At 43.3% G+C, this 15,958-nt stretch overlaps 2 protein-coding genes across 2 annotated transcripts in view; both read left to right on the top strand.

Moving 5' to 3' along the window:
- LOC117823691 (probable palmitoyltransferase ZDHHC14) overlaps nucleotides 1–7,950 on the top strand; it is a 28,585-nt gene extending 20,635 nt beyond the window's left edge. Inside the window, exons 8-9 of the mRNA XM_034698921.1 lie at nucleotides 2,591–2,699; nucleotides 5,482–7,950. Coding sequence (XP_034554812.1) covers nucleotides 2,591–2,699; nucleotides 5,482–5,931 — 559 coding nt within the window. The 3' untranslated portion in view covers nucleotides 5,932–7,950. The remainder of the gene's footprint in view (nucleotides 1–2,590; nucleotides 2,700–5,481) is intronic.
- A 2,980-nt stretch (nucleotides 7,951–10,930) lies between these two features.
- On the top strand, nucleotides 10,931–15,458 carry LOC117824193 (ribonucleoside-diphosphate reductase subunit M2). Its single transcript, XM_034699620.1, has 10 exons — nucleotides 10,931–12,212; nucleotides 12,440–12,508; nucleotides 13,101–13,238; nucleotides 13,322–13,438; nucleotides 13,643–13,776; nucleotides 13,857–13,951; nucleotides 14,062–14,195; nucleotides 14,318–14,422; nucleotides 14,518–14,631; nucleotides 15,030–15,458. Exons 1-10 carry the CDS (start codon nucleotides 12,123–12,125, stop codon nucleotides 15,180–15,182), a joined length of 1,149 nt encoding a protein of 382 aa, XP_034555511.1. The 5' UTR covers nucleotides 10,931–12,122; the 3' UTR covers nucleotides 15,183–15,458.
- Nucleotides 15,459–15,958: the final 500 nt, after the last annotated feature.

The following is a 15,958-nucleotide window of genomic DNA, read 5'->3' as shown; positions in this document are numbered from 1 at the left end:
TCCCCCATTTTGACCTCAACTCAGGATTTAAGTCGGCATTAAACCGAGGATGAAATCAAGGTCTAAACTCAAGACTAAACCTGAATTATACTCAGGTCTAGAATCAAAAAATACACTCAGGTTAGGAATCACAAAGAACCAAGTAATCCCCAAATCCAGGTCTAAACCCTGGACTAAACCTAGCACTAAACTCACAACCTAACTCTATGAATCCAAACACAACCACTCGTTCTTCTCCCTCCTCCTCCTCCTCCTCTCCTGAGCAGACGGTGTTTCTGTATTTAATGAGGACAGCGCTCAGCTGAGACCTTCCTCCATGTGATTACAGTCCTCCCCTCCTCCTCCTCCTCCTCCTCTTCATCATCACTTTGTCAGAGATCAGTTCCCTCGCTGTTGAAAATTAATCAAAAAGCATCCAAAGTCAGAGTTTCTTACATCCGCCTCCTGCAGAGACGACTGGAGTCAGCTCCGATGTTTACATCCTCACAAACTCTGTGCTCATAAATATGTGATTCATCGATGCACGGCCTGTCAGTGTACCTGAGGAGTGATTCAGAGTCTTAACTCAAAGCTGCAGATTTATCCGGTGTCACTCCACGGCTCAGGAGTCAAGAGGAGCAAAGTTGTGCAGAAATTGATTCAGGTTTGTTTGGTGGTGAGTGAAACGCTGCTCGGATTGAGACAGCTCAGCAGGCAGGAGGATGTCACAGGCAGTAAATAAGTAATCAGAGCATTGGCTGAGATGTTAGCAGCACTCTTTGCACCCTCTTGTGGCCACATTAAGTAATGACACCATCAAGGTTTAACAGCCTGATGAAAGAGGGAATGAAAGCATCAAATCCCAACAATCATTCTCCTCAGAGTCTTTCCAAACAGAGCAGGTCTAGACCGTACTCTATGTTTTATTTTTAACAAAGACCCAACATCAAGACCGGATCAGATCCAGTCCTCTCTTACAGACAGGACTCAGTCTGATCTCATCTTAATCCACCATGAGCAGAGCACTTTGCAGCATTTAGCAAGTTACAGTGGCAAGGACAAACTTCCTTTAACAGGCAGAAACCTCCAGCAGGACCAGACTCATGTTAGACACACATCTGCTGAGACCGTGTTGGAGAGAGGGATAGAGGGAGATGAAGAGAGAGAGAGAGAGAGAGATGATAGTGGGGAGACGGATAGTAGTAGTTGTAGCAGCTGGAGTCTGGCACGTCCACAGCAGCAGAGATCCAGAGGAACCTACGAGACAAGGGAGCTCAGGGACTCCAGAAAGGTCTAAGACAAGGGAGAAGAGAGGGAGACCAGAAGAAAGAAAAAGAGGAGAATAAATGGGGAAGGAATGACAGAAGGAAAGGAGGGGATAAGAAAAGGAGACAAAGGATGAAGAAACATGGAAGAACAAAGAAAGAAAGAAAGAAAGAAAGAAAGAAAGAAGGAAAGAAGGAAAGAAGGAAAGAAGGAAGGGGAAAAGGAATGAAAGAGAGAAGTATAGAAAAGAAAGAAGACATAAAGGATGAAGAAACATGGAAAGAACAAGAAAGAAAGAAACAAAGAAGAAAGAAAGAAAGAAATGGATGGAAAAAGGAATAAAAGAAATAAAGAAGTATAGAAAAGAAAGGAGAAAAGAAGAAAGAAAGAAAGAATAACAGACCCAAAAAGGAATCTACAGCAGAGATCCAGAGGAACCTATGAGACAAGGGAGCTCAGGGACTCCAGAAAGGTCTATGGTTAGTAACTTTAATGAGACAGGAAGAGTTAAAGTGAGAGACAGGCAGAGAGAGGAGAGAGAGGGAAAGACAGGATCCCAGTGTGTCAGTCTAAGCCTATAGCAGCATAACTAAGACCTGGTCCAAGCCTGATCCAGCTCTAACTATAAGCTTTATCAAAAAGGAAAGTTTGAAGCCTACTCTTAAAAGTAGAGAGGGTGTCTGCCTCCCGGACCCTGACTGGTAGATGATTCCAAAGGAGAGGGGTCTGATAACTGACTTTGGTGGTTTTCACATGCATTAACACAAACAACTAACTCATTAATGCAGAGGTAGAGCAGCAACTCCTTCATTGCACACACAGGAGTTCATGGTTTACAGCAGCTTCATCTGTCAGTCCTTGGTCTCACTTTGAGTCTGTAATTTGGAAGTTCTGATTCAACATGTACTGGTTAAGATCGGCGTAGAGCAGCAACTCCTGAGTCTGTGTGAGTTATAATTCCTGTCTCTAATCATGGAGTCTCGTTGACTCTGTAGAGAGTGATGTATCCGAACATGTCACCACTTTCCCTGAATTTAAATATCAGAGTACGTCTTCCTCCTCTGGAGACGAGGAGGAGATGTTTACTTTTCAGAGACGAACATACGGAGGCAGATTCCTCACACAGTCTGCTCGTTAGACCGTCGCCAGCTGCTGCGTGTGTGAACAAGTGAACGTGTGTGTGTGTGTGTGTGTGTTTAACGACATGTTGGCTCCATCTGCCGACACCTTCACTGTCAGGGATGACGGGTGGAGGAACCACTCTTATCTTTTTTTTAAGGTCAAACAGAAAAGGGAAGTGAACGATGTGTAAATAAAGTTTTAATTTGAATTCTTCGTGTCACAGTTTGATCGACAGGAGAGGTCTGATCAAGTCCGACACACCACAGACCGTGTCCCAGACCAACGGGACCAGCGGCGGCAGCTACGCCTCCACGCAGCTCAACAGTCACATGGTAGGATGATGTCATCACCGCTGACCAATAACAGCTTCTTTTCTTTTAATATATTCTTTATTTTTGTAAACAGACATAGTTAGACAGCACAGCTCAGTGAAACAGAAACAGTAGGTCATCTATACATCTTTGTTATAATAGTGGAAATACAGTCAGTTCATGCAGTAATGGCGTATTAAAGGTGACATATCATGCAAAATGGACTTAATGATGGTTCTGATACCTGAAATATGTTTCCCTGGCATGTCTACAAACCCCCCGAGAATGAAAAGACTCCATTCTGCCCCTGTTCTGATTTCTCCACCTTTCTGTAAATGTGTGTGAAACCAGCCGTTTCAGTTTTCAGTGTTTTTCATACGTCACAACGCCATCCGGTCTGTAACAGGAAGTCAGAGCTCGGAGCTTGTTCAGCCCATAGACTGTATAAAATACAACTCAACCCCTCCTCCGTTTTTCATTCCCTGCACACATGTGTGCTAACAAGGAGCTTAGGAGGGAGGCATGCTAGTTGTAGGCTGTCTTAATAAACACAAAGGTCGGTTTGACTCCCCACGTCTGCAGATTTGAAGATCTAGTGGATGATTTTTATTTGTCATGGATAAGTGCTAGCGCTAGTTAGCATAGCCACATAGCTACATGTTCGTAGCTGTAGCTGTGTACCAAGACACACGTCGACATACTGATAAATAAAACAACAAGAAACACTAAATCTGTGACCAATCCTTCAGAAAGGTCCTGCTGCAGGCGCCTCTCCGTCAGGATCAGATTCAGAGGGTTGAAGTAACGCGGGTCTGTGAGCAGCCGTGTATATTCAGCCAACATGTAAACATTAGATCAACGTGCTGGAGAGCCGAGGCACATCCACTTCCGGAGGGGGCGTGGTCAGAGAGAAAACAGAATGTTCTGATGAGGACTGAAGAAGAGGGTTTTTCAGGCAGACCAAAATCTGATTTCAAAGTGTTTTTTTGAGCATAAACTTTAAAGACATGTTTTGGGGACCTCTTAGACCAATATATGTTGATGAAAAAAGCGTGATGTGTCACCTTTAATCCCTCAGTGCTACATACACAGTCCATTTCTCCCAGTAATGCAAACATTTTTCTGTTCTTAGGTTTAGTGAGGAAGTCATTCTTTCCATATTTTCAATACTAGACATGATTTCTATCCACTCAGTCTCTGTTGGAGGATTGGGTTGCAACCACTTTCCATTCACAGCTTTTTTGCTGGCTGCTAATAAAATCTTTATCAAGTATTTATCCTGAACTGAGAGGTGGGCTGTGATGTTACCCAGATAAATAGTTGAGAATGAGCAGTCAATCCCTGCTCCAAAAATGTTTTGTAATGCCTTAATTACAAAATACCTCATTACATTACGCCAACAGAAATCCCTCCAAAGACCTGAGCTGGTGGAGGTGGACTGCACTAGGGATGGGTACCTTTCACATTTGAACCGATACGGTACCGATACCCGGTACCTGGGAATCGGTACCGGTACTTAATGGTACCAATTTTCGGTACTTTTGTGTTTATGTGGTAGTAAATGTTAATTTAAAACAAATGAAATTGTTTAATTGTTTAATTTAACATGAAATGAACAGAAACAGGATTATATAGGTGATTAGATATATTAGATGACACGTGCTCGTGGCGTCTAATTGCTCTTTCTGGAGTTTATCAATGAACACACGTGAACGCCTGCGGAAGGGGAAAAGTCAGTTCTCCGCCTCACAAGACACACAACTTACTTGTTGGGCATTCACGCACACAGGAAGGGTTATAAACAGGGCAGGTAGTCGGAGCGAGAGAGTCCGTCTCGAACATAGACTGTATAAAATAAACATAATCCTGCAGTTCTGCCTCGCAGTGACTCATGCACAGATGCAGAGCGCAGAGAGCAGAGACGTCCACCCGGTCATTCTCTGACTTAATTACAGGGCGAGAGTATGGAAACTCGCCTCCTCTTCCACTCCCTCACAGTCAAAGGGATGCGTTCAGGTACCGAAACATGGTACCGTTTGATTTTACGTGAAGTACCGAATTCGGTTCCCATCCCTAGACTGCACAGAACACATATTTAGCCAATCCTCCTCAGGAATAACAAGTCCAGATTCTTTCTCCCACTTTAATCTAACCTTGTGTGTTGTGTGTGTTTTAGTGGATTGAATCCTCAATGTAAAACTGAGACTAGCTTCCTTGTGCCCTTGCCTTTGTACATATCAACAAAGATATCAACAAGGTCAGAGTCAGATTTCTCTAAAGGTTTAACCTCCTTATTGAAATAAGCTCTAATTTGCAGGTACACAAAGAAGTCCACTTTTTCTAGTCCATATAAATCACATATTTTTTTACAGCTGTCCAGCTGAGGATATTGAGCAATAAGAAGTAATACCAGCCTTATACCAATGTTTAAACCTCCCATCAGTCAATGCTGGTTTAAAGTCTGGGTCAAAAGCAATCCATCTTAGCTTCATTAAAGAGAAAATGCAGTTTAATCAACATGAAACTCAACTTATTGAGTGTGTTTCAACACTGTGGTGAGTTCAAGGCCCTCAGAGAAAGTCTGTAAAAAAGTAGTTTCAGATGTGGGAGCTGTAAAACTGTTGTGTGGATCCAACTCATTTTAGAAGAAAGTCACTTTTGAGTCACATTTTTACTGACCTTCATCGATTTTGGGTTATTTCAGCATCCTTTCTTCCTGTTTGTTGTCATTATATCAAATCTTTCTGACAGTTTTTAAAGACACACACGTCTCTGAGTCTCTGCTGTCCTCTCCTCTCCTCAGTGCGATCAGGATCAGTGCATCCAGAGCACCAAGTTCGTCCTCCAGGCTGCAGCCACCCCGCTGCTCCACAGCGACCCCGTGGTCATGGCCCCTCTCCCGGGGAAAACCACCACCCTCGGGGGCCCCTGCGCCTACCTCGCCCCCTCCCAGCCATCCCTACCGTCCTGCGGGGGAGACGTCCACATCCTGAGGGACGTCGCCTCCGACTCCCACTGCCACCACCACCTCCACCATCACCACCACCACCCGCACCACCACTTCGTCAGCCCTGAGGAGACGCCCTGCACCACGCCGCAGGGTGCCCTGCCCTGCCCCGCCCACCTGCACCTCCACCAACACCAACACCAACATCCCCCCATCCCCTCCCCCTCCAGCCTGTACGACCCAGCCAGTCAGGACGCGCTGCACGAGGACTCGGTCAGGGGGCTCGTTAAGCTCAGCTCCGTCTGAACTGAACTCACATGTCTGACATTTCTCCTCCGTCTGACTTCAGGCTTCAGTTTTTTAAAGTTTTATTCACAGAGAGTTTATTTCTGTTCACCAGTTTGATGAATATTTTTATTTTAACTGTTCAAAAGTCCCCAGGTTCAGAGAAATGTCTGAGTCTGTGGGGAAGTCTTTCCTAAACAGAGTCACATTTACTTGGAAGCTTGAGTCAATGGCATCTTCAGAGAACAAATTAAAGACAAAACTCAAGATTTTTCACTAAACACAAATATGTAGAAGAGTTAAAAGTTCCAGAAAAAGTAAAAGTAAAGGTAGAAAGTCTGAAAAGTGAAGAAAAATGAGACAGAGAGAGTTTCTCCTGTAAACATGCGACGTCTCTCTTCATGAAAAAATGAACATGTGTTGTTTTGAAACCCTCTGGAGTCCAGATTCATCTTGGTAAACATTTGCAGACTTTCTCTGCATTTAATATTTGGAGTTCATCTCATTAACGTTCATGCATTTTGTCTTAGACAAGCACAGCGACAAATCTGACTTTCATTTTCTAAATCAAAGCAAAGAACAAACAACAAAAATAAGCACAAAGGGACTACATGACATCGTGGTCGCAGCCAAATTCAACCAGAACTGTGTCTGGTCCGTCTCCGATCCGTCACAGCACCAGATCTGATAGGTTTCAATTCTAGTCAGTGTGTTAACTTCCACTGGATCCGCTCTGTTGTGTCTCTGATCCAGCAGGTCGGAGTCCTCCGGATCAGATACACAAGACTTCTATTGTTGCCGGATGCCGGAGCACGACGCATCAATCTCAACAGAGCAGATGGAGCGGGACAGGAAGTCAGGTTTCACCAAAACAAAATGAAAACATCCGGTTAATTTTCAGAATAAAACACTCTGTGTTATCACCAGATCGTATTTCACTTAACTACAACAACAAACCAAAGTCATGATGAGCGGAGCCAGGCCTGGAGTCAACAGGTCAGAGGTTTTCAGAGGACCAGAAAGACAACATGGATGAGGAGAGGAGGAGGAGGAGAATCCTTGATTCAGTGATTACCAAGGGGAAACCTCGGTCACATGACTCCAGCTGTCCGGAGGTCCTGCTCTGTACTGCGTTCTGAAAACACAACCGGTGGGTGTTGAAGGACGAGAGAGCACGGAGCAGGACCGCAGCGGATCAGAGACGGACCAGACATGGATCTGGTGGAAGTCCTGTGTTAAGCAGTATAGCAGCTGTGACAGAGGACAGAGCAGAGACACACAGCAGGCAGGAAAATGGGCAACTTAGGCAGCAAATAAACACAATCCAGCACCTTCCTGTGCTTTAGTGTGAAGAGAGGACTTGTTTTTAATTTCTTTAGAGCACAAAAACTGTAAAACAAAGAGAAAATAACATCTCATTTTTTAGTTTCACGTTTTTTGTCTCTGCTGCTCTCTCTCTCTTGGGTAAAAAATATGACTGTAGTTCTGTTTTTTTCACAATCTTTAGTGCTTTTCAACAGTAATCAATATAAAGATAATGGGAGAAACCTCCAGCAGGACCAGACTCATGTTAGACACACATCTGCTGAGACCGTGTTGGAGAGAGGGATAGAGGGAGATGAAGAGAGAGAGAGATGATAGTGGGGAGACGGATAGTAGTAGTTGTAGCAGCTGGAGTCTGGCACATCCACAGCAGCAGAGATCCAGAGGAACCTACGAGACAAGGGAGCTCAGGGACTCCAGAAAGGTCTAAGAAAAGAGAGAAGAGAGGGAGACCAGAGGAAAGAAAAAGAGGAGAAGAAATGGTGAAGGAAAGGACAGGATAAAAAAAGGAGACAGAAAGGATGAAGAAACATGGAAAGAACAAATAGAGAAAGAAAGAAAGAAAGAAGGAAATCAGAAAGGAATGGAAGGAATAAAGAAAAAAAGAAGGAAAGAAGTCAGAAAGGAATGAAAGGAAAAAGGAATAAAAGAAAGAAAGAAAGAAAGAAAGAAAGGAGACATAAAGGATGAAGAAAATGGAAAGAACAAGAGAGAACGAAAGAAAGAAAGAAAGAAAGAAAGAAAGAAAGAAAAAAAAAAGAAAAAAGAAAGAAGTAAATAAAAGACAGAAAGTAAGAAGGATGAATGAAATGAAAGGAAAAAGGAAGGAAAAAAAGGGGAATAGAAAGGATGAATAACAGACCCATATAAAGGAATCTACATCAGAGATCCAGAGGAACCTTCGAGACAAGGGAACTGGAAATTATAGTGTTTTCAAGCACATGGTATCAAAAGTATCTAATATTTTAACATTTTTACAACTTACATACAAAAATGATGAGGAAAAAACTCAAAAAATGAAACTGGAACAAAGTGAAATGACATGTAAACTCATTTCCTCCAAACCTCAAACATACATAAATGATTCAAAAGTTATAATGATTTAATGTTGTAAGGGCATAAATAATATATTTCAGATGTTTCTCTGAGCTTGTTTTAACCTGATCCATAATTAAAGGGACATTACGGTGAATTAAATCAAATTTTACTGAGTTAATTCACATAGAAATAAAGCTCCAGAGGGTTTTAAACACACGTGGATGAAGACATAATCAAATATGTTTTTATTTAATGTTCATAATGATGTTTCTGTTCTACAGTTTTCTCCTTTTATGCCATCATCATCATCATCTCCTCCACAGGATCCTTCTTCCTCCTTCCATCCTTGTTCTTGAAGTCAAACTGTCTCACCTGACAAACATTCAACCTTTTACCCAGAATAAGCTACTACGATGCCAAACAGACGTCTGCCTTCAGCCGCGGTCCGACCAAACCCGACGTCAAACTACGAACTTTTCCCAAAGCAGCGGGTGATTTGGGTCGACTTGATTGTGAAGTTTTTTCAGAGATTATGTGAAACAAAGAGGACTGATGTTTTTTCCTCAGAGGAGCTCACTCAAACTGTGTGAAGCTTCGTTTTATATTTAATCTGAGGACAAAAAACACGAAGCAGTGAACGTCTGCAGAGCCCAGATCATCCGATTGTTTGGTGCCAAGGAGCAACACTGCCAGATTTTCAGCCGGAGGTCAAACCGGGATTTATAACAGAGAAATTTCCAGAGATTACGGAGGGAAAGTTTGGATTTATGATGTACTTTGTCAGAATTTTATGTCGCTGAACTTTGTCCTGCAAATTTTAACGTGACCAATAAAAAAACCCTCATGACAAACATCAGCTTTTGAGTCCAAATGGTACATGTTTATCAGATTTGGACATAGCTGTAGAGAGGTGGTCCACTTGGAGACTGGACATATCAACCAACCAATCAATCTTTATTTATAAAGCGCCAAATCCCAACTAACGGTCTCCTCAGACTCTTTCCAAACAGAGCCGGTCTAGACCGTACTCTATGTTCTATTATTAACAAAGACCCAACATCAAGACCGGATCAGATCCAGTTCCATCTTACAGACAGGACTCAGTCTGATCTCATCTTAATCCACCATGAGCAGAGCACTTTGCAGCATTTAGCAAGTTACAGTGGCAAGGACAAACTTCCTTTAACAGGCAGAAACCTCCAACAGGACCAGACTCATGTTAGACACACATCTGCTGAGACCGTGTTGGAGAGAGGGATAGAGGGAGATGAAGAGAGAGAGAGATGATAGTGGGGAGACGGATAGTAGTAGTTGTAGCAGCTGGAGTCTGGCACGTCCACAGCAGCAGAGATCCAGAGGAACCTACGAGACAAGGGAGCTCAGGGACTCCAGAAAGGTAAAGAGAGAAGAGAGGGAGACCAGAAGAAAGAAAAAGAGGAGAATAAATGGTGAAGGAAAGGACGGGATAAAAAAAGGAGACAGAAAGGATGAAGAAACATGGAAAGAACAAGTAGAGAAAGAAAGAAAGAAAGAAGGAAATCAGAAAGGAATGGAAGGAATAAAGAAAAAAAGAAGGAAAGAAGGAAAGGACAGCAGGAAAGACTGAATGAAAGAAAGAAAGGAGACATAAAGGATGAAGAAAATGGAAAGAACAATAGAGAAAGAAAGAAAGAAAGAAAGAAAGAAAGAAAGAAAGAAAGAAAGAAAGAAAGAAAGAAAGAAAGAAAGAAAGAAAAAAAAGAAAAAAGAAAGAAGTAAATAAAAGACAGAAAGTAAGAAGGATGAATGAAATGAAAGGAAAAAGGACGGAAAAAAGGGGAATAGAGAGGATGAATAACAGACCCATATAAAGGAATCTACAGCAGAGATCCAGAGGAACCTACGAGACAAGGGAGCTCAGGGACTCCAGAAAGGTCTATGGTTAGTAACTTTAATGGGACAGGAAGAGTTAAAGTGAGAGACAGGCAGAGAGAGGAGAGAGAGGGAAAGACAGGATCCCAGTGTGTCAGTCTAAGCCTATAGCAGCATAACTAAGACCTGGTCCAAGCCTGAGCCAGTTCTATCTTTAAGCTTTATCAAAACATACCTGGCTTTGTTTTGGCAGAGCAGCAGGTGTGAGGTTGGGTGTTCAGGGGTTGAAGGACTTTGTGAATCTGATAGATATCTTTACCAATACGTCTGTCACACCCCAAAGATCCCTACAAACATTTCAGATTTTATAAATCCATCTTTTGGGGGGGTAAAATCTGCAAGATACACAAAATTGTAACAGTTTCTTCCTCTTTTTTGCACTTATTATTTGTCTCTAGTAGGTTAGTGTTGTTTATAAGCAAGTAAGGGTGAAATCAATTAATATTAACACATATAAATAAAAGATAATAAGGTAAGAGATATAATTGTCCAAGATGTCCACAAAGACTCTGGAGATTTTATCAAAGTACATTACTTTTTTATTCTCCTTCCTTTGCAAAAAAATATAAATGTTAAGTTTATTTTTGTTGTCTTAAAATGATTAATGATTCACATAACTCTAGTATGTAAAGAAGAGAGTCTTGTTTTGTGTTCATCCAGGCCGCTAGGTGGCGTCTCTTCTACTGAAATAGATTAATTGACTCTGTCGTCAGCTCAGCAAACAGCCAATCAGAGCGCTCCTCTTCTTACCCCGGAACAGCTGATATGTCAGCCTCAGAAGAAATCCGAATATCATCAGATTTCAGAGAGAAAATGGATTTTAAACGTTTTCTTCAGAGCCTGAAACACAAACTACTACCAGGTACAACAAGTGGAGTCAACCAGGACCGGAAATACTCAATAAAAATGACGTCTCATGGGATTTTGTGACGCAGGGATGGAAAAGTACTGGGTGTTCTGTTTTAACTGGTGACCCAAATACTCTGCAGACAAGTTAAATTAACAACTGCAACCAAATCCACTGTGTAACAGATATAAACGGTTATAAGTGTTCGATTAGGGGTCACAACTTTACAGGGTCGCTGGTTTCAACACAACACCAGGTCATGTAGTTTTGTAGTCAGTTGACAGCTCTGTGCTCATGTTTAACCAACTGTCAGTTATAAATGTTAAACCGTCTGATGTTTGATGGTTTGAATGTTTCTTATTTACAAAAAAAGTTGTGATTAAAATGTGTATTTTGGCGCTAAAATGTCTTTGTGACAACGCCTTCAGATGACAGCAAACAACAGAGAAGGGCGGCGGCGGGAAAAAACAGACCCTTAAAAACATACAGCGAAAATATTTACAACACCTTGGCAGTGATTTATATCAAACTTGTTGTAGGAGACACATTTAAGTAACATTTAGATCAAACCTGTCTAATTTCATTCCGGAAGTGGATTTTACTTTAACAGGTTTTATAAACATTAATTTTAACACTAAACTAACAGTATCAGCTGACATTAATATTAGATTCTGACCCTTTTTAGTGAACAATAAACATACTTTTTAATCAGAATCTGACATGTTGCGTAAAGGCTCATTTTAATAGTTTTGTAACACCGGTTTCGCTCAGTTTTGTAACCCCGCACAAACAAAGCCGTTTGAATTTCCCGCAGCTGTCCATGCAGCACGTGACCTCAACTCGCCTCCTGATTGGCTCCCCTGACACGTCAGTTTAAAGAGCCAGCGCGAGCTCCCTTCCTATTGGCCAGCTGCGTTCTAGCGCCAAGATTCCAATAAAAAGGTCGAGCAGCCATCAGAGCCCGCTTCAGTCTCTGCTCTCTGTGTCCTGCTGTTTGTTAGTTTAGTGTTTTTCTCTCTTTTTTAACTTCTTTTAGTTTGTTAACTTATTCAGCTTTTTATTCCCCTGCCTGTGTGAACTCGTGGAGACTAACATGATGTCTGCTCGCTCTCCTCTCTCCGTGAAGAATGAAAACTCTCTGAGCAGTCAGATCAGCAACATGTCTGTGGACAAAGAAAACACGGTGAGTAACCTAAAACCTGCAAAACCTTCTTCATGTGTGTTTCTTTGTTCCTGTTAGACTCTCTCTGTACGTTACTGTGCCTTTAATTACACGTCACGTCAGCCTGACTGCCCTGTATTTAACCTGTAACTCTGTTTAAATCAGCTGCTGGTGTGAATACATGAACAGATAAACTCTGCATGTGTTTTTAGTTTTTATTCTTTATAAAGTTATTTTTCTTCCTCCAGCCTCCGAGTCTGAACACGACCCGCATCCTGGCGTCTAAAACCGCGCGGAAAATCTTCGACGAGCCTCTGGTGAGTGATCCAAACCTCCAAACCTCCAAACCCCCAAACCTGCTAAACTTAAACAATCAAACCTCCAGAGGATCACTGAGCACATTAAAGTCCTCCATCAGCTGTTTGGGGGGCTATTTTTAGGACATGTGGCGCCTAAAATCTGACTTCTGGCGCCAACAATCAGCTGATGATGATGCTCACCTGCTGCATGCAGTTTTTACTTCATTGAATTAAAGTTTATTTATCTGTTTATATGAAACTTTCTGCAACACACATGTGTTCAGACCTGTTTATTATGTGCATCCTAAATGAAGGATTTAAAGTTAGAGGTGTTCAGAAACAGTGATCAGATGTGTTCTCCTCTTTAAACATGAAACACAGGAAGTGTTTTTATAATCTGTCATCACGCGATCCAACATTTAAAGGCAAAAGACATCAATTTCAAGAAATACAAACTGCTTGACTTCATCAAATAGACCTGCAACTAAGTTTTCTTAAGTACTGCTACTTGCAAATTGTCCTGATCTGTTTTTCTGTTAAGTTAGTGTTAGTGTGTGTATTGTGTGTTCATGTCTGATGATGTGTGTGTGTGTGTGTTTGTGTCTTTCAGCCAGTGAAGAAGAGTGAGGAGGAAGAGGAGCCGCTGCTGAAGGCGAACTCTCGCCGCTTTGTCATCTTCCCCATCCAGTACCATGACATCTGGCAGATGTACAAGAAGGCTGAGGCCTCGTTCTGGACCGCAGAGGAGGTACGTCAGAGTCTCTGGAGGACAGGTGTAGGTCATGTGACTCTGGTGTTGTCATGTGATGCTAATGTCTTGTGTGTGTTCAGGTGGATCTGTCGAAGGACCTGCAGCACTGGGAGTCCCTGAAGGACGAGGAGCGTTACTTCATCTCTCACGTGTTGGCGTTCTTTGCAGCCAGTGACGGCATCGTCAACGAGAACCTGGTGAGGAGGAGCGCCCGAGTGTTCACGACTTTATTCTGTTTCCTGTTTGATTCAAAAGACAAACCTTTATTTAAAACCACAAACACAGATCCTCTCCGTCCATCAGGAGGAGTCCACGCTCCTCTTGATGGTCAGAGGTAGAAGGATCAGCTCTGAGTGATCCACAGCTGCTGACTCTCTCTCTGTTCCTCATGTGACCACCAGGTGGAGCGCTTCACTCAGGAGGTGCAGGTGACGGAGGCCAGGTGTTTCTACGGCTTCCAGATCGCCATGGAGAACATCCACTCAGAGATGTACAGCCTCCTCATCGACACCTACATCAAGGAGCCCACTGAGAGGTGAGACCCCATACTGGTCTACTCTTGACCCCCATGCTGTTTGTGATCTGGTGTCTGACGGTGCGTTCACTGACCCACAGAGAATACCTGTTCAACGCCATCGAGACTCTGTCATGTGTGAAGAAGAAGGCCGACTGGGCCATCAACTGGATCGGCAACAAGAACGCCAACTACGGTAAACCTGCCCTCTATGATGTCATCATAATGTGACCAATACAGTCTGATACTGGTCCTGTATCTGGTACTGATCATGAGGTATTGATCTGGTCTCTGTGCGCCCTGCAGGAGAGCGAGTCGTGGCGTTTGCCGCCGTGGAAGGAATCTTCTTCTCGGGCTCGTTCGCTGCGATCTTCTGGCTGAAGAAGAGAGGCCTGATGCCCGGTCTGACCTTCTCCAACGAGCTCATCAGCAGAGACGAGGTGATTACTGATTACTGATGATATGAAGGACAGTCTGTGTGTAGTGATCAGTGTGTGTGCAGTGATCAGTGTGTGTGCAGTGATCAGTGTGTGTGTATTAACACTGTGTGTGTTGTGTTCAGGGTCTGCACTGTGACTTTGCGTGTCTGATGTTCAAACACCTGGTGAACAAGCCATCAGAACAAACCGTCACCAGCATCATCAGGAACGCCGTGGAGATCGAGCAGGTAACCAACACATACCTCCACCCCCACACACACACTCTGTTTACCTGCTGTGTGTGTTCACCCGGTGTTAACGATGTGTGTGTGTGTGTGTTCAGGAGTTCTTGACGGAGGCTCTGCCCGTGAAGCTGATCGGGATGAACTGCGATCTGATGAAGCAGTACATCGAGTTTGTGGCCGACAGACTGATGCTGGAGCTCGGATTCAGCAAGGTAACCAAACACACCACAACACCTACAAACCAGAGCATGCCTAGAGACCAGAACACCTAGAGAGAGACCAGCTTCTAGTGAGAATACAGAACAGTTATAACAGCAGGAATTCTAGAGTTTAGGACCAGGTCTATAGAGGATCAGGTCTGTGATGATGAGACGCGCAGGGGTACGGACCTCAGCCAGTAATGGGGGCTGGGGGCTGAGTGCTGCTGCTGAGCTCTGATTGGAGGACGTGTGGTTCACTGACAGAGTGGCAGCGGCACGATACAGACGCCACACTGAACAGACCTCAAACAGAACTCTTAGATCCTCTTGTGTTCTCTTAATCTGTCAGACCGGCTCTGATTGGATCCCTTAAGTAGACTCTAACCTGATCCCTCTCTGTGTGTCTCTAGATCTACCGGGTGGAGAACCCCTTCGACTTCATGGAGAACATCTCTCTGGAGGGGAAGACCAACTTCTTTGAGAAGCGTGTGGGCGAGTACCAGAGGATGGGTGTGATGTCGGGCTCCACAGACAACACCTTCAGGCTGGACGCGGACTTCTAGAGGACCCTCGTGGACTCACGGTTACCCTTTTAACTCTACCTCTCCCCCAGTGCATGCTGGGACTTGTTTCGTCACAGGTGTTGAGATGAACAGACTGTTGTTGGATCTTTTTTAAAGAAGCAGCTGGTTCAGCTTCACTGCGATGAGATCAGTTAGTCACAGGCGATGAGAGCGCTGCATCCTGTAAATATCTGTTTTAGATTATTTGTTATATTTGTACAGTTTCAGTTTTTATGCTGGATGTTTGTTTTGTAATAAAAGTTGCAGAAACAGAAACCTGAATCTCTCTCCTTTTTTAACTTTCAACATTGGAATCCAAAATCGACCTCCGGATTAGGGATGACCACAATTAATCGATTAATTGATTGTTAAGAAATTACTCGACACACATTTTTGTTATCAATTTTCCGTCACGTGAAACAAACATCATGTGGTCTCATATTACCCTCAGCTATCAGGGAGGTGTTTTAAGTTTAAAGCATGTTTTGATGTGAATCAGCTGTTTAAAGGTGTTGCGCACAGCGGAGACGCTCAGCTGGCGGCTGCGGCTGTGCGTCAGGTCTCCACGTGCGCTTTTTAAAAGAGGATCAATACAAAACTGCTGCCAACAACAACATGGACACGAAGGTTGACAGCTTTAAACAGGATATTTCCCAACTTTGGATACGAAGGAAACAGACAGGTGGGAAATTCTGGTACGCTACGTTTACAGAGCAGCAACATCAGAGCCGTCTGGGCTTTTCTCCAGCGGGACTGATTATGACCCGGTTGCACTC

Source organism: Notolabrus celidotus, chromosome 13, assembly GCF_009762535.1.
Source record: "Notolabrus celidotus isolate fNotCel1 chromosome 13, fNotCel1.pri, whole genome shotgun sequence".
NCBI classification, from domain to species: domain Eukaryota; kingdom Metazoa; phylum Chordata; class Actinopteri; order Labriformes; family Labridae; genus Notolabrus; species Notolabrus celidotus.
Note: the sequence above shows the minus strand (reverse complement) of the source record. Positions and strands in the feature narration are given on the sequence as shown.

Coding starts and splice junctions, on each gene's coding strand:
- LOC117824193 (XM_034699620.1), top strand. CDS start 12,123: ATGATGTCTGCTCGCTCTCCTCTCTCCGTGAAGAATGAAAACTCTCTG. Junction 12,509..13,100: donor AAATCTTCGACGAGCCTCTG/GTGAGTGATCCA, acceptor TGTGTCTTTCAG/CCAGTGAAGAAGAGTGAGGA. Junction 14,423..14,517: donor ACGCCGTGGAGATCGAGCAG/GTAACCAACACA, acceptor GTGTGTGTTCAG/GAGTTCTTGACGGAGGCTCT.